Here is a 27,750-nt window from a genome sequence, read left to right as displayed (position 1 = left end):
CTTTTCATAACAGTTGGACGATGCCACGGTAACACCTACACCATTATCGTGCACACACTTTGGTCCACATCTAGTTCTCCTCACAGACATGCAAAGTAGGCTGTTCTTAGTGCGATCCTGGTTCGCCTCAGGATAAAAAAACTCCACTGCCCGATATCAGATAAATAGTATTCTATTTCAAATAGTAATTTTGGTTAAGCTTTATGTTAATTAGAAAAAAAAGGATTAAACATTTGTTGGTGGATATCAAATAAGGTCAAAGACAGGTACGTCATTTTTTGCTACATGGAAACACACCTTAGATTTTGAAGACACCTAGAGAGATAGCTCACTTGCCCGATGCACCAAGGGAACAGAAGACATCAGGGATGGAAATACTTGTAAAGCTTTGGGTTTTTACAATTTTCTGTCCGATTTCCCTTGCTATATGGGGGAACGGCAGATTTTCACAAGGTAGCGTTCATATTTCTATATATACATTCCTCGTACCTGTACATTGTTTTTTTTATAATTAAGCGTTCTGAAAAGAAACAGTCTAGTAGTCCACTGTCGTCAGTGGCAATTTAACAAGTTATCAGTTACTATTTTGGAAACTTGTGGCCAAGTGTCGCACAGTATTTTGTTGAAAAAAACCTAGAAATATACAATTATTGGATAATGGCACATAATGGTCTAAAATACCTTATGATATGTTTTGCTACACGTACATGTAACACACATTACTTCGTATCGGACTTGTTTTTATGTGTGACACGTATGATATACCTTCTCTAGTCATATTAAAAGAGACTTGAGAAAATGTATTTACTTTAGGTGTTGGGGAAGTGTTGCTTGTGCATGTTTACAGAAAATTAAAGAGACAACTCGGAAAAAATGGGTTACTGGTTCCACGAACACTCTATCGCCTTCATAAATTAAAATACACACCATTCTATAAACAAAAGATCTACATTCCTTTGTCGTCACTTGGCTTTTCGTATGAAAAAAAGCAAATTCAAAAGAAAAAGCAGAATATTACCTTTATTTCACATGCACATGTAGGCCTATAAGCAGATTTCAGGCACACACACACACACACATACACACACACATACACACACACACGCACAAAAAAAAAAAGGCAAGACAACAGCCAATTATCTCTTTGTCAGGTTTATGTTCAAACTCCCGGTGGGTTGGGCATCCAAGAGGCAATCCTCGCTCGCTCTATAGACTACTCTGCAGCAGACAGACATGGGAAGAGGCTCAGAAAGCCTGCCAGCGTTATGGGGGATCCCTTGCCGTGGCTGACAGTAGTGACGAGAAGAATTTTTTGTTCGGTATGATAAAGGACGTGGGAGAAGCGTGGGTTGGTTTCAGGATCAGAAGATCGTCATTAACATGTAAACCCAGGTAACTGTTATAATGAGGAATGACGACAGCAGTTTGGAGCTTTCGAACGTTTTTTCACCGACTCTTGCTTCTTACAACTTCACAAATATTTATACTCAATTTCTCCGTACTGATCACGCATTTACTTGTTTTCTTTTCCATTGTCTTTGCGTGATTACAAAATATTTTCCATTCTCATGTTGCAAGTCACTATGCAACATTTCCTTATTAGGTAATCCCTAAGAAACTTGTTTTCAATTAAAGATATCTAAAATATTATTTGGATTACTCATATTTGGACCTTATCCAAAACTCAGTTATCATGTGATAAATGCATGATCAAAATTAAAATATGTCATGAAATTAACCAATCACATTAACTGTTACTGACTTTGACCTTTTCCATCTTTTTCTGACACTAAAAACATGTTCTACACTTGTTGACTCTTGGAGAAACTTAACTTACACTCAATAACTCTTTGTCTTTTTACTCTTTTGATTCCGCTTTAATTGCTATCTGTAATTAGTGAAAGTGTAAGTAATTTGCTTTACAACATACACCCCTTCTTCAAAAGAATTCGTCCTCGAATTCTAAAACTTTACAACATACGCTCCTTTTTCATTTTTTCTAAAGCAAAGCAAATACTAAATAACACAAAATACATAAATTTTCAAAAAGATTAAATGATAAGATCACATATATGTCATCAATTTAAATGTTATACGCAAGTTCGTCAATTTCTGCAAAATGAAATAAAATAATAATGAAAGAAAATAATGATTATCTTCCTTAAATACTTCATTTCTACCACAAAGTCATGCAAAAATATAACTAAGAAAAGTAATTCTATATAATTAACTTATACATAAAGTTAAAAACACATTCGACATGAAACTAAAATATATAACCCGAAGGAAGATAATGTAATAACTTTTTAAGAAAATGCAATTCTTCGTGGATATAGTTCGTATTGTCATTTACACCATTTAATGTGTGGCCCAAGAGCAAAGATACTTTTTATCAGTTTTCTCATGAGGATATCGTAATTAATGACAATATCGAAATATTTTGCTCTCTTATTATGGCTCTGACACATCCTATTAACCGGTTTCTCTTTTATTGGTTGTCATTTTAGATATAGTAGGAATGCGCTACGTAAGACAAACTACAATTAAGATAATTAATTGTATTTATGTAGGAAATGGTTTGTTTTTAGTGGTGGTAATAGCTTTGTTGGTAATCCATCTACGCTTTGTTTATAGGAAGTAGTCTGGGTTTAGGTCTTGTGTCTGCACATTTTGATCTTAAGTAGTTGACCAAGGCAAGGTGATAACAGATGTCCAGGGTCAAATTGTCTTAGCTGCTGTGTATCTAGGCACACAGTTAATTTTATATGAGTTTTAGGAAACTACTTCTTGCGAGCTGCATTAGCGAGAAGTCATTCAGCCTTTTAGCTGCGATGATATGTACACGCAATTTCAGCAGCTTCACAGTATTATAATTTCTTGCGTTTCTTTATTTTAATTTTACATTGGTTACCAGCCATCAACTTTTGTGATTTCAAGATTTGGGGACGGCCAGTTTCTTGATACTTGGTGACTGTATTTTCTTCGGATATTATTCTGTTTTTCCAAGCCACCAGTTTTGTTATCAAGTTTCGGCGACGGCTGTTTCCTTTTATTTGGGAGACTTCAACTTCAAGTTCTTGGATCATACACAGGCCAGTAATTTTATATTATCTTCATTTCCCCCTTATTCACGTGTTCTAATAATCAGATTTATAGTCTGTCATGTGCTGCAGTTGTTAATTAATTTGTTTAGATGTCACTTTATCGTGTTATTCTTTAAAAATTTTGTTTTCCTCTTTGTGTGTAGCTATTTTATTCATATTGATATTTTTACCGGGCCAGGAATTCCGCTGTTTTTACATTTTCGGCTGTCGTTGACATGCCGTAATCTGTACGTTTCTGTCTTCATATTGTTTCCGTGTCCGCATTACCAGGTGCCGTGTTTTTATGGGTTTCTGGTCGACTAGGCTACATGCATTTTTGGAGTTGTTATGCTCTTTGTTTTGGGTGTACTTCCCCGTTGTTTACTTGTTCTGGGTGTATTTCCCAGGTGTTTAATTGTTTGCCTAGTAGTGAGAGCCCTGTGTGGTATCTGGTATACTAGGTTCTGGGAGTTTTTCCCAGGTGTTTAATTGTTTGCCTAGTAGTGAGAGCCCTGTGTGGTATCTGGTATACTAGGTTCTGGGAGTTTTTCCCAGGTGTTTAATTGTTTGCCTAGTAGTGAGAGCCCTGTGTGGTATCTGGTATACTAGGCTCTGGGAGTATTTCCCAGGTGTTTAATTGTTTGCCTAGTAGTGAGAGCCCTGTGTGGTATCTGGTATACTAGGTTTTTATTTTGGGGAGTTGTTATACTCCTGGTTTTTGGGGAGTCACCCAGCTGTTTGTGTGTTTGTCTAGTCAATTTTTACCGGATATCCCTGTTTTCAAATGCAAGGCTGAGCTGAGGCTGTTGCCTGCTTGGATAGGCTCTGGCGGCGGACTAGGACATATAATATATATATAAATTTTTTTTGTTACACTTTTAATAAAACTATGGCTTATGGCATATCTACTCAGGCTATTTGTGGGTAGATGCCGTTTACTTTATTTACCTGGCCCGAAGAATTTTCTTTCTGATTATGTCATATGTACATTCAGTTGCCTTAGTGTGACCTTATTAGTTTCCTTTGTCTTTAGTTACTATGCCTCCCAAGACCACTCCCGGGAGGAGTAGGCGGCCGAGGATGTCGGGTGTCTCCAATGCGCGCTCAGTTTCCAGCATACGAAGACCGGCTGCGACATCAACTGCTACTAGAAGCAAGAGGCCGAGACCCACCGCCGCACCTACTTCAGAGACGGAATCGACCTCTACTACACCTGTTATCGACTATGATTTGTTGGCACAGCGTATTATTGCTCACCAAACTGCATCAAACACAGAGATGTCGAGCGCTTCTTCTTCCGACCCCTCCCTTCAAGAGGCTCATGTTCAACAGCAGATACACAGTATCAGTGGTTTGATCGACAATGTTTTCACAGGTGAGAGTCATGTCACTTCAGCTCTACCTGTAGATTTAACTGATGGCATTCCTTTAGGAGCTTTAATTCCACCCAAATTGAAGCAAAAGATTTGGAACAATGAGTTTATAGATTTCCGGCTCCTTCTTCCCTCCAACCATAATGATGATTTCGCTATCAAGGTCCAGCCAATGAAATTTGAAGTGATCCATATGCCCTCGCAGAAATCGCCGATTACGCTTTACCAATGGACGGATGCCTTTTTTGTCTTTTCAGCGATTTTCTTACAAAAATTTCCAAACGAGTCTGTGAACTTACTTAAGTACGGTTCAACTATTAGAGAATTAAGTAAGCTTCCCAATGCTAATGCTTGGCGTATTTATGATGACGCCTTTCGCAAATTACGAGCAACATCACTGGTCCCGTGGGAAAAAGTTATCCCCGAGTTACGGTTAAAAGTGGCAACCATGAATGTTTCTCCCCCTTTTCTACGTCCATTTCGTCAAGGCGTCTGTTTTGCCTTTAATCGGGGGGACAAATGTGTCACTAGTCCATGCAAATATAAGCACTGTTGCCAGCACTGCCAGGGATTGCATCCTAGAATCAAATGCCGCACCCACCCTGCCCAGTTGCAGTCTCCGGCCACAAAATTGTCTCCCAACTCCAATAAACCATACCCAGTTACAGCTGGAACTTCAAGGTTATGATCCTCATAAGGTTATTTTTCTCATCAATGCCTTTTTTATTTTTATTTGTGCCAACTTTTTGCTCCTTAAGCTGTTGTTATTACTTATAATTTTCTTCATTAATTTGGTTACACTTATTACACTTTATTAATTTTATATTATGGCACTTATATAGTTGGGGAGATGTTATATTATCTCCCCAGTTTTGTAACTACGTATTTTATTAGCTTCGTCATTAATAAATGACAATTATCAATCATATGGACTTTTCTTATTTACTTTGGAGCAAAAACAGAGCTTCGTTGTGCTTGTTAACATTTGGCTACATAAATAGGGTTAGCTACTCCCTGTCCAATGAACAGCATTCATCACAACGTTGCGACCAGCGCATCGTTCATGATGAAGAACATGTTCATCTTCATATTTGTCTACACTCTAGCTATCCTCTGTGATGACTATAAGAGAAACACTTGATCATTTCAAATTCAATACACGAATTTTATATAATTATACCGATAAATAATTAAGTCGCAAAATGTGAGGATCTTCCTTAATGCATATCATTAGCCTCATGTCATCATTATTAACAATCAAATATACTTTTTATATAACAATAATCATCTGTTCAAATATCGATAACCAACAATCATAAGATCAATATGCAATATGTTATTAACATGCAGTAATATTGTAAAGTAATTAAAATAAAGCATGCTAATAAATAATGACCATGGTTAACACACAATAAAATGCTCATCATTATATATGATAGTACATATTGATTAAAAAAAAAATCATAATATTTGTCAAGACTTACAAGTGTCATGTTAATTCCGTGCATCTCGCACACTGTCAATAATAATAATCTGAAATGTCTGAAATCATTGAAGTAACAATAAGAATGAATCATAAAGTCATTAATATGTTGTGATCATACACACACTTCTTATACCAAAAGTTCACTCGCAAAGATTAATGCCTTATGTTTATTTAAGACACGTGTAGCAAGTCAAGTCAAATTCACTTTGGATTGAAATTAATCTGCATTGTGATCAAATGGTTCGAACTGAATATAGAAAAGTGCACAATCATGTTTAATGCGCAAAAATGTACAATATTTGTTCTTGAATAATTTTCTGGGTTTAAAAGCTGTGAAAAGTGACAATGGGATAACTCGTTCCAAAATAACTTTTTTGTTTATCATAATGTTTATACTTGTCAAGCCATGTCAATGTTTTGACAGATGTAGTCTGTAGATACAAAAACTTAAATGAACTTGTCGAAATTATTATAGTTATTACTTCATTTTGTAATAAGAATGAATCTGTGGTCATAAGTTCCTTCGGCTTATTAATTGATTTTGTTGCGAAATTTTATGATCACTACGGTAAAGTAAGCACTATATCGTTTACGTATACTTTTTTAAGTAAAGCCACTATTAGTGCCAATTACCTGACCTTGATAAACAGACCAAATTTCATCACGAGCAATAAGCTCTGTATCCCGAATAAATATTTGAGGTGAATCATCTGTAGGAATATTTCGTCTGCTAGAATAGCATCTGCCATGCAAGTATAGGTTTGCTCTTGTCTCTTGCTGTTTGAGCCATGTTTAGCAATCTCAAATGATAACATATCTTTGGCAAGAAAATGAGAAAAAATTGTGAATATAACTGAAGAAGAGCTGAATCTGAATTTAAAGGTTCACTAAATAAGTCATTGTGTTTCATGTTGAAAATATACATGGTGAACAGAAATATGCAACAAACCAAATTTAATGGATATAGCTGTGCTGTCTAAGTGTTGTTTTGGCAACTTGCCACTTGGGTGGGAAATAAAAATACATCTAAGTTCAAATTGTAAAAGCTAAAAAAAAATTGAATGACACATTAATGACAACTACTTAAAGAGGTCGTTGTTCTAGGGCATTCCGGCGTAATGTCAGTGACTGACTTGTCAAAACATCTCGTCTGTATTTTATCAGGTTACTATATGCCTTCTAATATGATGTGGCGTGAACCTTGTGATAACTTGCATTACATCGTTTGCATGTAACGTTTACTCATATGAATAAGATCAATGTTCTTTGTTAAATAGTTCTTAAGAAACAAAATTGTCTACACTCAACACCGCTGAGCGTGCTGATGCTGCCACAACATTACAGTAAAAATTCATAGAATCATCATTTCAAAAGGTCAATGCTCATGGCTTTTTCAGTGTATACTGCATTAACTTAGCCTCTTTTAGAAAAATAAGAGTAGACAGAAAAATAGTAAACCGGTTTACATTTAAGGTTCAGTTAAACTGTCTCACTGTTGTTCAAATTATACATTTGACCTTTGTGTACTTTTTTTACAATGTGTAAGTGTACTATCTTTTTATTTACCAGTGTATCGATTATCGAACTCGTCTCGAAGAGATGTGTTTCCTTTTTAATTTCTACGTTTTCTTCGTCTTCCTTGTAACGTCTTATTGATATGATAATCTCTTTTTAATGCATCTGAAATATTTTCTTCAGGTTCCCAGGAAGTGTTCTTATAACCCTTCCATTTTACTTTGTAATGTCTCTTTGCGTTTATATTCTTACAACATAACAATTTTTCTACTTCATAATATTCGTACGCGTCTTGCTTACTGTCCGATGCAAGTTCCGCTTTTTCTTTGTCATGAATGTCTCTATCTTGCGTTTCACTGGTCGTTTTATTCCCATTTGATTTGTTGTCTTGCTCATTATTACTTTCATTCAGCCTTTCGTATTTATTGTAATCTTTAGGGTCATAATACATTTTCAATCTGTTTGCATGAACAGGCGACTTATGTTCCTTGTGTGTTTTACAATCTCTCAAATAATATGTGCACCCTGTTGATAATATCTTTGTAATGTAATATGGTCCTTTGTACTTGGTGTACAATTTAGAACTTAATCCTTTAGGTGTCATTGGAGTATATATCCAAACTCTATCACCTACTTTATAAATCGGTTGCTTTGATTTAAGATCATACCTTTCTTTATACTGTTTCTGAGTTGCTTCCCTATTCTTTGTTGCAATTTCTTTTGCCGCTTTAAGGGTATCTTTCAGTTCTTCAATGTACTGAGGTATATTTTTATTCTCATGACATTCAGGGATCAAATCACTCTCTAATGGTGTACGCATTTCTCGTCCAAATACTAAATAATAAGGAGAAAACTTTGTGGACTGAGTACAAGGAGTCGCACGTAATGCCATCATTACTCCTGGAAGGATATCAGGCCAATTAGTTTGATCTTTCTCACAATATGCTCTCAAAGTTTGAGCAATTATTGAATTAGTTCTTTCACAGGCTGCGTTACTTTGTGGATGCCATGCACTAGTATGATAGCGCTTGATATGGAATAATTTACATAACGATTGAATAATTTGAGATAAAAAATTCTTTCCTCGATCAGAAACGAGATATGACGGACAACCATATCTTGTAAACACTTCTCTGTAAAGAGTCTTGGCGATTTCTTCGGCTTCCTGAGTTTTCAAAGGTATTGCTTCAGCAAAATTAGAAAAAGAACACGTAACCAACAAAATGTACTTATATCCTTCTTTTGATTTTATTAAGGGACCTAATATATCCATGTGCATTCTTTCAAACACGCCTGCTATGGGTAAAGGATTCAAAGGTGCTGGAGCATCTCTACGTAAATGCTTAACCTTTTGACACACTTCACATGATTTGACGTACTCCATGACGTCTTTATAAAGTGACTTCCAAAAATACTTATTCCTAATGGAAGCAAAAGTCCTATCACAACCTTGATGACCACCGGCTGTTAATGAATCATGATATGCATGTAAAACATCACTCCTTAGTGTTACTGGAATTGCTAATTGTCTTATTATTCTCATCTTTTCTGGCATTCCGCGTGTACGAGGTTGATACAGATGATACAAAATATCATCTATCATTACATATTGTTCTGATTCTGCGATGATTTTACGCGCTTGTTTTAAGTCACTAGGTAAATCACTTTGTTCTAGGTAACGTATTATATCTTGAAACTCGAGGCATTCGCGTTGATCTTGTTTTAATTTCTTTTTATCGTTTACATTTGTAACATCAACACTGTTCATGTCATCATATTCACTTGAGTTATGTTCAATTATTTTATCTGTTTGTTTTGGTAAGAAAAGTATAGCTTGGGTCCAATGTTTATCTTGACACATGTCAATATGACCTTTTCTTAACTGACTGTTGTTAACAGTATCCAAAACATTTACTGGTTCATATTCACGTCTCGATAATGCGTCAGCTGGGTTTGTTTTTCCAGGTCTGTGAATTATTTCAAAATCTAGGCCTTGTAATTTTAATGACCATCTGATAAGCCTGCCAGATGTATGTTTCACATTTTGTAGCCACGAAATTGCTTTATTATCTGTATACACTTTGAAATGGTTGTTGGACAAATATTGTTCAAATTGCTTTATCCCTTCAATTACTGCCAAACATTCTAATTCATGAATTGTATAGTTCTTTTCCGCGTTATTTAAAGATCTCCCTCCATACGCAATAACTCTATCATGGTTGTTGTCATTCTTTTGACCTAAAATATAACCTACAGCTATCGTAGACGCGTCTGTCGTTAGTGTAAACTCGCGTGACATATCTGGGTATGCTAATATTGGTGGTGACATTAAAGCTTCTTTTAATGTTTGAAATGACGCTTCACATTCAGGACTCCATAAGAATTGTACATCTTTCCTTAAAAGTTTATTTAAGGGATCTGCTATTTTGCTGAAACCTTTTATAAATTTTCTGTAGAAGTTACACAATCCTAGAAAACTTCTGACATCTTTTACAACTTTTGGTGTTGGAAACGATTTTATGGCTTCAAGATTTTTCTCGTCTGGTCTTATTCCATTTTTATCTATTACATGACCTAAATATTTAGCTTTTGGTGTTGCAAATTTACATTTTGATGGTTTTAGTGTAAGATTGGCAGATCTCAGTTTTTGAAAAACTAACTCTAAATGTTTTAAATGATCATTAAATGTTTTACTCATGACCAAAATATCATCAATGTATATAAGGATAGTTTTCCAATTCATGTCTTTAAAAATGTGGCTCATTAAAGCCTGGTAGCTAACACCGGCGTTACGAAGGCCGAATGCTAAACGCAAAAATTGAAAATGACCATGGTGTGTAATGAAAGCAGTCTTGTGTTTAGTTTCAGGATCAAGGGGTAATTGCCAATATGCACCTGCCATATCTAAACTAGAGAAATATCTGGCGCCTGATGTACCTATTGTTTCAAAAATATCATCTAAACGTGGAAGTGGCCAATGCATAGGTTTTGTAACTTTATTTAACTTCCGGTAATCTATTGCGAATCTATATTCACCGTTTTTCTTTTTTACAAGTACCACTGGACTACTATATTCACTCATGCTTTCTTCAATTATGCCATGTTTTAACATCTCGTCTACTTGTTTAACAATTTCCTCTTTCAGCTTTGGTGAAGTACGATAAAATGTTTGTTTAACAGGAATATCATTAATTGTGTCAATTCTATGTTGATACATATTTGCTGAACCTAACTCTGATAGATTGGTAGCAAAAACTTCACGATTACGTCCTAACAAAATTTTCAACTGTTGTTTCTGATCTTCACTCATGTCTGAATCAGCAAAGTTTATATTTAATTCATCTGCATTCCGCAATGCTTCTTGATCTGATAACCTATCACCTTTTTGTGTTGTATCTCCTTCTGACATTTCATTTAAAGCACTGACGCTTGCCAGACTCACTGAACTTGCAACAGCTAATATTGTTCTTTTGGGAATGAAAATACTTTCATCGCCAGGGTTCATTATTCTATAAGCGGATTTGTTTTTATCAATGGAAACCAAACATTTTGCTCCGATAAGTTTTTTCTTTGACTCGAGCTTTCGTACTGGTTCTAGTAAAGCTACTGAAACAGAGGAAGAATGTGATATTTTCACTGGTATTAAGCATTCACATCTTGGTGGAATAAATTCTGATTTAAAGTTACGCACTAAACCTAATACAGGTGGACTATACAAAGGTAAGAGCAAATTATAATCAGGCAATGCCATGCTATCAGACGATAAATCAATTTTCACATTGTGTTTTCTTAAGAAATCTGTGCCTAATATCAAACCTCTTGGCAATTGACTAAATACGTGGACTTTATGTTTTATGATCACATCTCCAAAGCAAAGAGGTAACTCTACCTTTCCCAGAACTTTAACCACAGAACCATCAACAACTGAAACTTCTTTTAATGACGGTTTTTCGTATGCATTTCGATCCTTTTTTCCTAATTTTGATAAAAGAGATTCTGATACACAAGATATGACGGCACCTGTGTCAACCAAAGCATTGACATGTTGTTTGTCGATTTGAATTGATATTAGGTTATTAGCTTGGTAATCGGAAATAATAGAAATTGGCACTTTTCTATCTTCAATCTTATTATAAAACCTTTTTCTTTTTCTTAGCCGTTTGTTTACACGTGCAGAATGACAGACTTTTGCTATGTGTCCTATTTTACCACAACAATTGCAGTTAAAATTGCGAGCAAAACAATTAGTTCTGAAATGTGTGTACTCACCACATCCTTGACACATCGGCCATTTTCTTATTTGATTTCGTTGTTGAGGATAGTTCGTATGTCCAGCTGATGTTAATTTGTACTCTGAGCGTCGCAGATACCTGCCGCGTTGTGTCATACTTCTGGGACCTTTGGTGTTGGGAGTGAATTTTCCTGGATACTCTATAGGGCTCGATCTTGGGGTTTCAAAGTTTGTTTCATTTCTGGTTTCGCTTGGTTCTTGCAATATATGGATTGCAGACTGCGCATTGGCGATGTCCTTAATTGAACTCTGAAGAGTGTCTATTTTCTCTGTTATCATTTTTATGTCATTTCGTTGACCTCTTCTCGTCGGCTGAACAGCGTTTTCTGCAATGCGCGCGTGGTGCATAAGAGAACCAAAGTCAGAGGGCTCCTTTTGCAATACAAATGGGCGGATTTCGGGGAGTAACCCATTCATTACCACTGTAAATGCCGTCCCCTCATCTAAACGCGCACGTTTGGCGTCGTGACGCATCGACTCAATGTAACTCTGTACTGGTTCTTCTGGCAGCTGTTGACGTCTGAAAAAATCTGAGGCTTTCTCCCAAGTTTCTCCGGATTTCAGTTCATATCGCTGTCGGAACTCGCGGACAAGCGATTTCCAGTCTTTCTGTACTTCCACTGTTAAACACTCGTACCAGTTTAACACTGTTTGATTCAGTAAGAGAGGAAATAAGGCGGTGATTTGTTCATCTTCTAGTTTTTTATACTGCGTATAGTTTTGAAATTGATTTAACCACCTTTCTACATCTTCGTTTGTGTTACCAGTAAACTTTTCTGGCGCTAAAGTCAAATCTGAGGACATCTTCGTCTTTTTTCAGTTACTAATTGTTGCTAGGATAATGACTTTTGGCGATTTTCAATACCCAGCATACTCAGTTTTCGCTGCACTGGGGCACTGACGATGTTTGCCCTTGGGTGGATGGTGTGAACCCTTCGGTGTCTACGCTCCTGCTGCCGTTATCACCATAACTGTATCACCGTTCCGCTTGCCTCGGTAGAGCGGGGATCGATTTTTCCTCCACCACTTGTTATAGTGAGAAATGACGACAGCAGTTTGGAGCTTTCGAACGTTTATTCACCGACTCTTGCTTCTTACAACTTCACAAATATTTATACTCAATTTCTCCGTACTGATCACGCATTTACTTGTTTTCTTTTCCATTGTCTTTGCGTGATTACAAAATATTTTCCATTCTCATGTTGCAAGTCACTATGCAACATTTCCTTATTAGGTAATCCCTAAGAAACTTGTTTTCAATTAAAGATATCTAAAATATTATTTGGATTACTCATATTTGGACCTTATCCAAAACTCAGTTATCATGTGATAAATGCATGATCAAAATTAAAATATGTCATGAAATTAACCAATCACATTAACTGTTACTGACTTTGACCTTTTCCATCTTTTTCTGACACTAAAAACATGTTCTACACTTGTTGACTCTTGGAGAAACTTAACTTACACTCAATAACTCTTTGTCTTTTTACTCTTTTGATTCCGCTTTAATTGCTATCTGTAATTAGTGAAAGTGTAAGTAATTTGCTTTACAACATAACTATGCACAATTAAACTGCCTGTTTAACAAGTTATGTTGCTTTATCAAGGTACAGGAGCGGCAGTAGCGACAGTAGCGACGGCTTAGTGAAAGTTTATATTGTGCAATATTATATAACTTGAATGAACCTTTTTTGCACTCTATATTTGCAGTCAAAATATATAAAAACAGATCCATTGAGGGGCACAGTGATTCACATGCCCTCCCCACATAGCTCTGCTTGTACCTCTCGTACAAAGTAAAGCCCTGTCCAACCCAATAACCAATAATAATAATAATAATTAATAAATTAGTAAACAAAAACACCACAAGAAAAAAAGGGTCATATCCAAACAATATCCCCAACACTGAAGCCTACAGATGGAGGTACCGCTGACCTCGCCTACGAACTACTCTATAGCTGCCCCCCCCCCTCCCCCAACCCCCAATACCAGCAACAATATCCTGTATCCTGAATCACTAACTGAGACAACAGGGGAGACAATAAACGAAATTGTCCGAGCCATATCTCGGAATAGGTTATTTATTTAACCGATTTGGACATCCCAAATTACTGTTACGCATACAAAGCGCACTTACAATGGAGGATGGTGACCATATGTAATATACATGTATAGTTAAGAACTTTATTATGCCTATGTATGATATTCGTCTTGGTTTGAAGCTTGGTCTTTGTCTTTGATTTTCAGTTCTGTGACGGGGACTTACTACAGATATCTAGCCATTTCTGACGACAAGTGTAGGATTAGTGAGTATTCCATTACATTAATGATATATTTGTTTTCCACTCGGGTCTTTTATTAATCCTTGTGGGCCATGACTCGCACACGTAACACCACGGATTGATCAATGTTAGTTTGAAAAGATAAATAAATAAATAAATAAATAAATAAATAAATAAATAAATAAATAAATAGCATATTTCTTCTCATTTGGAATTTTAAAATTTTTCATTTCCTCTGGAGCAAAAACAGAGTTTCACTGAGTTTGTGAGCATTTGAGCGCACAAACATTTTATTACATTTTAAGAACATTTTGAACGTTATCAAAGTGTCCTCAAACTAAGATAAATCGTGTGATTTCAGGAAAAAGAAGCACGTGTGGGTATATAAAATCAACCGACACTTTAAACATACGAGACGATGACTGTGGGCGATCACGACGGTTTGTTTGCGAGAAGCGGGCAGGTAAATATGTTTTGCTTTCTTATCTTAATGTAGTTTAGGATCTGTTTTGTTTTATCTAAATAAGCTTAAACTTTGTCACACATAAGTGCCAACGCATATTAAAACCTTGGGAGATGATATGGTGAGTATACTTACTTGGAATCTGCGTTGTTGTGCTAAGGTGGACGCACAAGGGAAAACGCCTTTGGTGTTGGGGGTGGTGGGCTCATGTCCTAGTTAGATTCCACTTTACCCAAATAACACGATTCAGAGCTGGGCCTCTGAGGACGTGTGTTTTTACAGCGCCCCTTGAAGAGTAGAAAGCGGCTCTTAGGGTGTTTAGGCTTTTCGCCTTAATTATGAGCAACGATTGTCTCTGATAGGAAGGTACATGTAGGTGTCTCGCCTGCCTGGTATGAGATTTATAGTCACTTATATATATATAGGGTGCCCTGAAAAGGACATTCCGTGCAGAGTAGAGAGCGACTCTTAGAGTGTGTTAGGCTTCTCGCCTTTATTATGAGGAAAGATCGTCTCTGATAGGAGGGTACAGTCATAAGATTATGTATGTGTGCATTTATTCCATCTAACGTAAGAAGATTAGATAAAATTATAACGTCAGAAAATACAATAGAGGGAGTGTGGTAATGATAGGGTCGCTAAACGATTTTGACGGAATATAGTGACTAGGGTAGGCACGCCCCCTTAGAGTACTTATGTAAACAAAAGGTCTTCCATAGAGAACTATCCTTTTGTTCAACAGCTTCGCGCGTGCAGCGGATTATGTATATAGTGACGCTATACAGCTAAATGCAGTTAAATCTGTGAAAGCTGTTACTTAATTTATTCTGCTGTGTCGGACGTTGTGGGCCAGCCCAATGGTTCATTCACTCATTCTTTTCTGAAGATTGGTGATGCATATTTCGAATGCTTAATTATTTGCCCTCCTTCTTACAAGAGAAAGGAAAAGGGGAGAGAAACGGAGACAGTGTCAAATTAAAAGGGTAAAGAGTAATATAATACATTAATTAAAGGGACTTGCGGTGGAAGAAACGATAGACTGTTTTGCATCAAGGTATGCAATTATAATCCCACATGGCCATCGCACATACGGCCGTAGTTTAAATACATTACTCATAGTTGTATTTAATTACATTATTTTGCTGAATAGACATACATTTTAAAGTTGGTCTTTCAGGAAATCGTTTTGTTTGAAATAACACACACGACAGAGGTAAAATCACATATAAATTTATTTTGAAATAAAATGTTTCGCTAGATCTTGTTAACACTCAGCGAAATGCACCTAGTGATTATATTCAATGTGCCATCATTTAATTGCTTTCTCGGTTTCATTAATTGACGATAATAATTGCAGTAAGCAAGGAGGAAATGCTGAAGACAAAACAACGCTGTGGGTATGTGTGACTTTCTCCTTTAACATTTTCTATGATGCTGTCAAAGAAAAAGGAACCGAGATAGCGATCATTTAAACCGCTGCTGTTTACAGGTGGACTTCTTCGTTTACCATTTAAATGCCCCCCTCCCCCAGCAGACGCAACTTGAGGAATGCCATTGTAGCTACAGTACACTGTATATCAAACTTCGGTCCAAGTTATGAAATGTTTAAGCACAAAACGATAATTTGAGGGTATTTTTTCATTCAAGACAAAATTCAATAACTATGATGTGTGACAAAAGAGACTTTACAAAGCTTTACGTGTACTTAGATATATTCCAGTAACCTATGGAGATAGGCTAGCGACGTAATTGTAACCTCAACAGGCAGTGTCCCCGATTAAAGCAAGCACCACAATAAACACTGAAAGGCGGGGTACAAAAATTAACTTTTTTAAATATCGATTACAACATGCTGTACAATGACTGAGTCGTGAAAGGGGTTTTGGACTTCTTTGCGTTAAAAACAAATTCATTTTGAAATCAAAAGAGCATTTTGGGGGGGACGCGTGGGGGGGGGAGGTAAATAGTAACTCATTCCGTAATCCTTCCTGCACATTTATTTAATCGTATCAAAACGTTTGATACACAATGTTCACTAGTGTCGTAATTTTGGCGATGTATTAAAACCATAATTGTACAAAGTAGGTTAGCATAACTTAGGCAACAACCAGTGTGAAGAACAACTCCCTTTTTAAGTGAGGCAAGACAACCTATCCAAACTGATTATAACCTTGATAAAGACACAAGGTAAAGGAGTTATGTAAACTAGCGTGTGAAAACACATTCTTTGTCACTGTTACAAGACAATGGAGGCGACCAAGTGGAGTAATTACAATATACCCCTGTACAGTCAAAGAGAAATTAGTTATGAAAGCTTACTTCGGGTCAGCCCTTAATTTGCTTGTCCGAAAGAAAGAGATAGATGTCGCAACGCGAATCCTTTTATTAACCCTTCATGAGTTTGTGTAAAAGTGTGAAAGACAGGCAACGATCTCGAGTCGCTGTTGATATTGTTCGCAATTAATATTGGAGTATACCGCCTACATGTAAACATCAGACAAGGCGTTGAGATCGATAAAAGTGGAGGTTTATCTGAAAAATTTAATTAGATGTCATTTTTGTGAAATGACTTATTAAGTGATGTGCATGTACCGAACATGTTTAAATTCTTGATTTTTATTATTTGAAACATCTTCATACACGGCCTCACATTTATATTTCTCTCAGGCCATACTCATTTTATTGTATAACATGGGACTCTAAAGCACAGGACATTGTGAAAGTTAATTGGCTACAGAGACTTGTTATCCTTTATGCAGTTTTATAGCGTGGATGAACTAGAAACAGGCTTTACTTAGCTTTACTTAATTTACGAAAATTTAAACAAAATCAATCTGCAAGGCTTGCCTTGACTTGATGTTAACCTAACACTGGTTTTAAAAGAAGAAATATAAATATGTTGGATGGATTAAATCACCGACACCGTTCTATTTTAACTTAACGTGGTCATATACACAGTAACACAGATAATATTTATAAGTTGTCTGTCGTTCAGCACGCATTATAGGCGGGTAGCCAAACAGTGACGATGATCAATCCAAGTAAAATCTATGCAAGTATTGTTTACAAGATAGATCATGATGAATAAACCTACGCTTAAATAAATAATCACCACACGGTTCTGTTTTTGTCACTTAAAAGCTTTCGTTTAAGACGCTCAATGATATCAAAAATGATTCGACGCTTTAAAAATGGACCGGTTCAAGGGTCATTTTTTGTTTCAGCTAGGGACTTCAGGTAGAGGATTCAGTGTAGGTGTTTCCTCGGATGATAACAGCATCACACCCTAGGTCTAAGCGAGATGACTAGAAGCTTTTTTTCCAAGCATCCTATTCCTACTACTAAACTAATAACTCTAAACCACAAAGGTTTATGCGGTAAAAATATTTAAACTAAATGAGGTGCATTGACAGAGGCACAAGTACAATCCAACGCCAACGTGCAACAGGGGAAAGTCTGACAGTGTATTACATAATATATGAAAGTGCGGTCAATATTAACAGTGTAAGACATCAGTTAAAGAGGAGGGGGTCTTACTATCTTTTGTTAAACGCGACTGTTATTATCTCTCGAACAAGCTTAAACCATGCCTAATACAATTACTGTGTCTCCGGCTGTCGTGCAGAAACGGCATGTCGAACATATTTTGCTACAGTTACAAACAGGGAAAACTAGCGACTTACACCCCATTCTCATAGATTAGATCGACCTACATTGGATCGACCTAACTCCCTGGGGGTTCACGCTAAATAGCTGTCAGCCGGGCGGACACGAAAGTTAATTACCCCTTAAAGCTTGTAGTAGGCGGGGACGGACACTTAAGGGGGAATATCTGACAGTAATCTAGTGAGACTCCCCGCGGTGATAGATCGATCTAAAAGTTGTGAGAACAGAGCCTTAGTTGTTCTAGATCGCTCTAGTAAGAAAGCATAAGTGCGGCGCCCGGGCAAAACATCCAACTACCCGGTATAACATTCATATCTTAGCGTTTACAAAGAGCTAAGTACATATGCTAAGCAATTAGCCCTGACAAAGTGGTCCGTTTTTAAACAACAACGAGAATAAAGAACGCCTTGTCATAGTTATGAGACAAATCGCTTGCAACGTGCAACAAGGGGGATGGCTGACAGTGTGGTCTCACTACATGTTTATTAAAGTACGTTGAATTAACAGTCTTCGACATCGCCCAAAGAGGAGGGACTTACTGTAGCCCTCAATCTATTGTTAAACGCGATCATTATCTTTTCTCACACAACCTTAAACAAAACCTAAACAATAAGATTGTTAAATCAGATAAGTGATGTAAAATCATATTGGAAATTTACGTTGACGACGGAGACTTTCATTCGCAAAGTTAATGAAACAAGACTGGTCCAAGTTAACTGCCCATATTGAATAAATCTTGGACTGTTTAACCTAAAGCCATGCTTCACTTTGGTAATAGTTATTTAGTAAGCTAGGTTTATTCACATATATCACAAAGCATAAGGGCGTCTTGCTGCAAACAACCCATTTTGAACGCAATCGTCATCGCTGCCGAACAACCTGAAATCATGCCTATACAATATTAGGAGATGCACGTCGAGTAAAAGATTCAACACCTGGGTGCCCAGCACTATTATGAAAAAGGAAAAATGACTTGACGTTTCATGCACAATCATCATCGAAAGCCTTATATCAATATGCTGCATGCGCAGTCGATTTTTATCAAAATAAAAAGTGTTTCATACAAGCAAAATCTAACTTTCCTTTATAACTGTTACTGAACAGCGAAGAGTTACATAAACCCAGTTATAAAATTACAAATGTAATTATGAGGCTAATTTCTCTAATGTGGAATGAAATATTTTGTTGGCTTTCAAATGATAGGACACTCACTTTAATCTTAAAAGAAGTTAGTTAATGTGCTCGTTCCCCTAACGCGCGTGCCAAAAGGTCCCATCAAATAACCAGATACACATCTGTCTATACTGGTAACTAGTGAAAATCTATCTGTGGCCTTTGATAATGGGTAGACACTCACCGCGTTAGTTGCGACAATGATTATTTCTTCACAGCGATTTATTCATTTAATTATTAAATCATAATTTATTTATTAAATTATTTGAAATAATTTATCTTTTATTTAATGATTTATACCATCTAATTTTTATCTTTTTTATTTGATTCTTAATGTCATTTAATTATTTACTTAATTCTTTAAATAATATATTTATTTATTTATCAAGCCCGTAGCCAGCAATTTCAAAGGGGGGGGGGGTCTTTTTCTGAAAAAGTGGACCTTTTACCGAAAAATCCCCATGTACTTATGTCAACCCAGAGTGGACCTTTTTTCAGCAAAAGGGGGTTCTTTCGAACCTCTTGAACTCCCCCTGGCTGCGGGCCTGTTTATTTATTTATTTATTTATTTATTTATTTATTTATTTATTTATTAAGATTTCTATTATTATCCTTTTACGGATTCGCTCTATTATTTTATATAAAATGTAACTTAATGTAGTAATTGAGGCAACACGTCCGCTTGTTATGTGAATAAATTGTTTTAATAATGTTTCTTTCTTTGTTATTTCTAAACAGTAATCTATTTTTACACAGGTCGCGATGATGGAAATTTGTGTACGGAGCATCTTTAAACTTTTTGAGACGGGGTGATTTGTTGATCATGCTGATGTACGATGCTCATGCATGTTTATCAAATTCAATTTTTGACCACAGAACACTTCATATTGAATTAAATAACTGATACTAAATTAAATTAGCAGTTATCTTGCAACACTAAAAACATGATCAGCTGCGCGTGCCAAGCTAGTGAACATAAGGATAGGTGGCCACGGGAGTGACACGCGTTAGCATGGGTTCTAGCATCTTAAAGCTATAATCCTATCGCCGCAACAAACAATGGGCACCTTCTGGCTGATGTATCCTGCTGTTAATTACACCTAGTCACAGCGGATTGTCGCGCTCGCGCTGGACCTCAGAAACAGGCGTCATGGGGTTCACTCGCCAAGGTATTGTGTGTTATTACGCCTAAACTATTGTGTTTTTGCGTTCGAATTTTGAAGGGATTAGACGGCTTTCCATTGTTTGTCCGCCCCCTTCTATTCACAGGATAGGGATTAAAACATTCTGACGTTTTTAAAACGTCGTACAACGGAAACATAATTATTATTTCTACTGTAGGTGTCTCACCTACATAGTATGAGATTTATAGATACCGATCTACATAGGGTGCCCTGAAAAGGGCATTTTGTGATTGGCACGATAGAAGCGTCTCGCCTGTCGAGGGGAGGGTGGACTGGTTGCAGAAAGCGATTTTCGGTCAACATGTGACCTTCATCAGCTGCAGAGTCCGAGATGAAAAAAAAAGATAAAATGTTTGAGGGGTTTGGGGGTGGTCGGCTCATGCCCTAGTTAGATTCCACTTTACCAAAATAACACGATTCAGAGCTGGGCCTCCGAGGACGTGTGTTTTGACAGCGCCCCTTGCAGAGTTGAGAGCGGCTTTTAGAGTGTGTTAGGCTTCTCGCCCTTATTCTGAGGAAAGATCGTCTCTGATAGGCAGGTAGGTGTCTCGCCTACATACATGTAGTATGAGATTTATAGATACCGATATACATAGGGTGCCCTGAAAAGGGCATTTCGTAATTGGCACGATAGAGGCGTCTCGCCTGTCGAGAGAAGGGGGAGGGTGGACTGGTGCAACCAGTCCCCCCCTCCCCCTCCAGGCTGTGCGTCTCTCGTACAGCCTTTCTCTGGTCACTCTCACACAGAGGTGAGACGTCTCTTTCTACACCACGCTGAGGTGAGACGCCTCACGCAGTACGCTGTACACGGCTACGCACATTCATTCCAACAGATATATCTATAAACGGACATATCATATCACTCCTTCACATAAGCGTAACGGAGGAAAATCCAAAGGAATTAGAGTATTAACTCTCAAACCCGAGCGTCCCACAAACAATCTCAAAGCTTTTAACTAGGGGCGCTGTCAAAACACACGTCCCCAGGGGCCCAGCCTTGGCTCGTGTTATTTTGATTAGAGGTAGTTAAACCAAGGCATGAGCCGACCACCCCAAAACAAATTTAAGGCAGAGGGGGATTTTTTTCAATAACCTTTGTCTTACGTCACGATCTTTTCAAAATAAGTTATAAATTCGATGTAAAATAATTGAAATTTCAAACTCTCGAGTCATTCTCGGTTGTTGTACAAGTGTGTGTACGTGTACGATTCGATCCCAATGAGATTAATTAACTTACATTTAATTGCACTGTATTTGACCAAATTATAAACCCAGCACTGTTAAGGTGTATTTTCAGTTAAGTTATGGCGACTTAATTCAACACCATAACATCTTATCGGGTGAATTATTATTATAGTGGCTCTCCGTCCTCACTGCTGGATATAGTGTGTATTATTATCATTATAATCATTTTTACAGTAAGTACAACTTCAAAACCAACATCTACAGCAACGATCTGTTCTTCAAACCCCTGTAAAAACGGCGGAAAATGCAAGGAGGCTGATGATAAAAGAAGCCAATGGAGTAAAGGCAGCTTGATCCCGGGGCTGATCGTCGCTTTCATTAAACCGAAGGGGAATGCGACTTCCGCAGAGAACACTGGTTATACGTGTGAATGTCCTTCTGGCTTTCATGGCAGCAACTGTGAAAAGAGACGTAGGTATACTTTATGTTTTTGTGCAAACAAAATCAAAATGTTTTTGGCTTTCTAAACGCTTTTAGATGATTTTTGTGGATAAGTATCAAATGAAGAATTTTTTTACTTTATTAACGATTTTGAAGAGATTTTTATGAGTTTAACAGAGGAGAATCATATACATATATTTTTTTTTTTTGGTAAGGTAACAGCAATATCCTAGTTAGCTAGTTATTAAGTAAATACGGATTCAAAAACGAAGATGATATATGGTAGTATCACATATTAAGGGTCAATTTCCATCCATTCCAGAGTGCTATACATCCCCATGTCAAAATGGCGGTAAATGTACAAACACTGCGGATGGATATGAATGTTCTTGCCCAGCTGGGTTCACCGGTGTCCAATGTGAAACAAATATAGACGAATGTGCCTCCCAGCCTTGCAAAAATGGTACCGTCTGCAAAGATAAAATCAATGGATTCGTTTGTGAATGCATAACGGGATTTTCGGGTTTAACTTGCAGTTTGAATGTAAATGAATGTTCCTCGAACCCATGTCCCAAAGGAATTTGCATAGATGCAGTAAATGGATACACGTGCATCTGTCCGGCAGGTTTCACTGGCAAACGTTGTGAAACAAACATCGACGAGTGTGCCTCTGGTCCTTGCAAAAATGGAGGTGGATGTGTCGACAGAGTCAATGGATTCATATGCACCTGCCCAGCTGGTTTTACCGGTGTCCACTGTGAAACAAATATAGATGAATGTGCCTCTCACCCTTGCAAGAATGGTGCAACATGTATTGATGGTGTGAATGGATTTACATGTTCATGCAAAACTGGAATTCATGGACGTACATGTGACACTAATATCGACGAATGTTCCTCTAACCCTTGCATGAATGGTGCAACGTGTATTGATGGTGTGAATGGATTTACATGTGGATGCAAACCTGGATTTGCCGGCCTTATCTGTGAAACTAACGTTGATGAGTGCAAATCAAACCCTTGCCAAAATGGCGGCAGTTGCAAAGATGCAATCAATAGATACATCTGCAATTGCCCGTCCGTTTTTACTGGATCAAACTGCGAGACTGATATCTATGAGTGTGCCTCTAATCCGTGTAAGAATGGTCTTTGTTTCGATGGTATAAACAGTTTCACTTGTATGTGTGTCTCTGGTTTAGCTGGTCCAACATGCGAAATCAACATAAACGAATGTGCCTCCAACCCTTGTAAGAACGGCGCAACTTGCACCGACGATATTGACAGGTACAAATGCAATTGTTTAGCGGGATATATTGGTTTGCATTGTGAATCCAATGTCGATGAATGTTCATCTAATCCATGTGGTAGCGGGGGTACCTGTCTGGATGGTGCAAACGGGTACACGTGCAACTGCCCAGTTGGTTATACAGGGACTAACTGTCAGACAAACGTCGATGAATGTGCGTCTAACCCCTGCAGCAAAGGACTGTGTCTCGACGGAATGGATAGTTTTACTTGTCTCTGTCAGACTGGATATACGGGGCCAACCTGCCTGATAGACATTAATGAATGTTCCTCCAACCCGTGCTTAAATGATGGTACATGCGTGGATAAGGTGGACGGATACGCCTGTATTTGTCCTGTTGGTTACAGTGGAGATACGTGTGGAGTATTACTAACTACCAGTACCACCACGACTCTGCCCACCACGACGGTTACAAAGGCGACAAAAGGTGGGTATAAATGCATTGGCTAAAGGAGTATACGTACATCTTAAAATTGGATAAAATTATTTGTCTAAAAAAAGACGTTAACCTACTTTTAGTACCAAGTAGAATTTTAAGCTAGCTGGATAAGACATTGAATATGTAAGAAATGTACATTATTTAAAGTAACCATTTGATTTGTTCTAACTTTACAAAGATAATGAAACTGGAAATGAATTGAAAGTGAGAACTTAAATTATCAAGTTAGATTATACTGCGTTAATGAGAAAACAAAACTTAAATCTTACGTTGAAATTGAGATGAAGACGTTTCGACCTTATGACAGGGTCTTCTACAAAGTCAAGGGCAGAACGTCACCACGAGTCATTGGTAACAACTCAACATCAGTTGACCCGAAGATATTGCGATAAGGTTGGGTCGACGGGGTCTCCGTTTCAATTAGTATTAGATTTAACTATTTTCTCATCATCTCTATGGTAATGAGCTAGTATATATAAATGATTAAACATTTGGCATCACGTGTATTTCTAATGTTTTCAAGATCCTTGTGATCCGAACCCATGCCCAGAAAAAGAACCAGGACAACCAGTGATGTGTCAACCTTTTAACGGGGGCTATAGATGCATTCGACCCAATGGTAAGTGATAGAAAACAACATGGGGACTGAATATACTGGAGCTCATAATTCTTAGGTATTTATCAATATCGCACTGATAAATGGTTTATATTGGCATGATAAGTATATTTACCATAGGCATGGGGGGCATGCTAGTGCTGTCCTTAGCAGCCATTTTAGTAACTTTTTTGCATGATTCAAAACATCCTCTACGTTTGGACAGGCCGGGAATAAAGGCTGGACATACCTATAGGTAAATTAAATTTTATTAATAATAGGTGATAATTATGTGTATAACTGTGTCAGAAATAAGGATATAGGGACGAATATACGCAAGGTACAGTTCACATTTCCATTTAAACATTATTTCTTTAAAAAACGTAGCATTTGGGCAAGACGCAAGCTAGTAGTCCACTGTCCACAGTCACAATTTTACAAGTTATCAATTCGACAGGAAGCAAACTCGTGGACAGTATTTTGGAATAAAACGTAGAAATGCCCAAAGGTGCTGTGTACCATCAGAAATCATAAAAAATATGGAAACACAATTAGATAATATGGCACAATGGCCCATAATACCTTGTACTAGTACTGTTTTACTACATGTATTACACACAAGTTTGTATCTCACGTGTATGTACATGTGGCATGTCCCTTCTAAATACACTTTAAGAGGGTTTTAAGAGAGTAAATTTACCACACTTATCAGGGATGTGTTATAAAAGCCATTTCGTGTTTACAGGATTTAAAGAGACAGCTGGGGAAATGTTGGCGAAAAAATAACAAATATGCATTTAGAACATTGACAGCAATTTATAATTACTAAAGTTCCTCGTTTTATGAGTCTTAACTATTTTAAAAAATAGACACTCGTCTTTTAATTATAGGATGATTTATAAGCATGCCCTGACTGGGATCAATTTAATGTTGTTTTTTTTACAGGAAGTACATCTACAACAACACCATGTTCTTTAAATCCCTGCAAAAACGGCGCACAATGCAAGGAGACTGATTATGGCGCTACCGGTACATTTAAAAAACAGCTTGGTGACTTCCAATGTATATGTCCTCCATTTCACTCTGGCAAGTATTGTGAGAACCTAATCGATTTCTGTCAGCCCAACCCATGTCAGCATGGGTCCACTTGCGAACAGAAGCTTGGGGGATACAACTGCACCTGTCCGGCCACCCACACAGGAACCCACTGCCAAACCCGTGTAGACCCTTGCGCCAGTTCTCCCTGTCTTCACGGCGGACGCTGTACCACACGACTCGATGGAACATTCCAGTGCACGTGCCCAAAATTGTGGACCGGGGCCCACTGTGAGCGATGCCTGTGTCAGAACGGTGGTAGATGTGACTACAGTCCCAGTGACGGTCATGTGTGTCGCTGCAAGACGGGGTTCATCGGGATGAAGTGTGAGAATGAAGTTAACGAATGCGACAGCTGGCCATGCTGGTATGGGATATGTATTGATTTGGTTAACGGTTATAAATGTGACTGTGACCCTGGCTACGCAGGTAAAAACTGCGACGTCAGGTCTGATTGATTGGTTAAAATATTGACAGAGTTAAATACCCTTTTCATCTCGAGTGGTACACTTTTCTGTGCGGTACCAGTCTGAAAGACAGTTAAGAAAGAGAGATCGCCTTGAGGTATGTTGTAATCCTTTTTTGTCATCGATACTGAAAATGAGGTTCTTCCTGCAGTAATCGTAATGGGGCGTAACTTTATCCCTGAACATGATTGTATCACCAAAATTGGCATAGTTTACAACAATTGTATGGGTCACAATCTCTTGCCGTCATTTTGGTTTAAATGTATTTGTTATAAATTTATGAGCCCATAATTGCAGATTTTCATTAAACAAAGGCAGTTTTGCTTTATTAACGATAAAATCTGAACTGAGAATTTTAAGAAAAATCGGTGACAAGGTTTTAGAATAATGAATAGTCTCATTAATTTGGCATTCAAACGGTATTCGTTGGTGCTTAGGTAGAGGTGAAAATTGAGAAACCGGTTTTCTTATTTTTACCCCCAAATCGTAATTATGACGTCACCAGTAAGATGCCATACGCGAAAATGTTAATTAACGTAGTCACTGAACACTAAAGATTTATCTGTTATCCAAAAGAATGTTTGTAAGGTTGCCCGCACGAAAACGAAGTAGATACTCCAGCGCAGTAGACTACTGCAATCATACTGCAAACATGCTTCAAATCTGCTTCGATGTGGGAGCTAATTAGCATATTTGAAACATGCTTCTATCATGCTGCTAATCTACTGCATTAATGCTCCTCCTCTGTACAACCCTATGTAATTTTTGAAGTAGAATTGCAGTAGGCTACACTGCATTTCTACTGCAAATATGCTCCACACCACTACTGCGTTAATGCTTCTTTGCTACTTCGATACTACTGCATTTTCGTGCGGGTGTAAATAAGGTGTTTTGGCAAAGGGATGCAATATCCTTAACGGAGCCCCTGCGCTCTATACAGCAAGTTTATTGGATTAATTTTGCTTGGTACAATGGGGCTTGTGGTATGGGGAGGGGGGGGGGGGGGTTAAACCCCCGACAGCGTAATTGTGTGTTCAGACCAGTTAAACTGGTATAGAAAAGTGTATCGCTCAACAGAAAAGGGCCGTAGAGATTGAGACTACACGCATGTGTTTTATTGCTGAAAATAAGTCCTTTAGTTGTATTTCCTAAAATGAACTGAATTTTAAGGATATAATTAACGTATAATATCTACATTTTGTTGGCATTACCGGAAACATCCAGCCCTTAAGAGCCATTAAATTGCTTGACAGTTGATTTTTTTTGCAACCGCTGCACGGGTAGACACACGCTGTTAGACATGGAACCTATATCGAGCATATTCTAATGATAATTGTGTGTAAATTTGGCGACATTTGGTGGTGTCCTTTCAATTTAATGGACATTCCTTTACCTTCTGTACCTCTGTAGAAATCAAAGAGAAATACAGGTTATATAAAACCATTATTTTGAAAGAGTGCAGTTACTAGTTAATCTTTTCTGACATATCAGATATAACAATATGCCTAACAATGGGTTAGTACAAAACGCTCACTTTAAATATCAAAGGACTAATGCAATTAACAAAGCAAGGATACATACTGTTATATCACCGTATTTAACATCAGTATAGTTTATGTTTTAAACCGCTGTTACGTAATATTTAATGCCGTGACACTCGCGCTATACACTATAAAAATAACAGAAACAACAAATACTGAGGGC

General features: G+C 37.5%; 1 protein-coding gene across 1 annotated transcript; it reads left to right on the top strand.

The window, feature by feature from the left end:
* The first annotated feature begins 344 nt into the window (after window positions 1-344).
* LOC106159082 (uncharacterized) lies at window positions 345-26,633 on the top strand. The gene is made up of 8 exons (XM_087008457.1): window positions 345-453; window positions 1,152-1,392; window positions 13,999-14,057; window positions 14,395-14,496; window positions 21,939-22,175; window positions 22,468-23,877; window positions 24,413-24,508; window positions 25,430-26,633. The coding sequence occupies exons 1-8, from the start codon at window positions 369-371 to the stop codon at window positions 26,035-26,037; spliced, it is 2,838 nt and encodes a 945-aa protein (XP_086864583.1). The 5' UTR covers window positions 345-368; the 3' UTR covers window positions 26,038-26,633.
* Window positions 26,634-27,750: the final 1,117 nt, after the last annotated feature.

This window comes from Lingula anatina, chromosome 3, assembly GCF_051362555.1.
Source record: "Lingula anatina isolate TDL-2025a chromosome 3, LinAna3.0, whole genome shotgun sequence".
NCBI classification, from domain to species: domain Eukaryota; kingdom Metazoa; phylum Brachiopoda; class Lingulata; order Lingulida; family Lingulidae; genus Lingula; species Lingula anatina.
The sequence above is the reverse complement of the archived record's forward strand: the minus strand, read 5'-3'. Positions and strand labels throughout refer to the sequence as shown.

Coding starts and splice junctions, on each gene's coding strand:
- LOC106159082 (XM_087008457.1), top strand. CDS start 369: ATGGAAATACTTGTAAAGCTTTGGGTTTTTACAATTTTCTGTCCGATT. Junction 22,176..22,467: donor CAGCAACTGTGAAAAGAGAC/GTAGGTATACTT, acceptor CATCCATTCCAG/AGTGCTATACATCCCCATGT. Junction 23,878..24,412: donor GGTTACAAAGGCGACAAAAG/GTGGGTATAAAT, acceptor AATGTTTTCAAG/ATCCTTGTGATCCGAACCCA.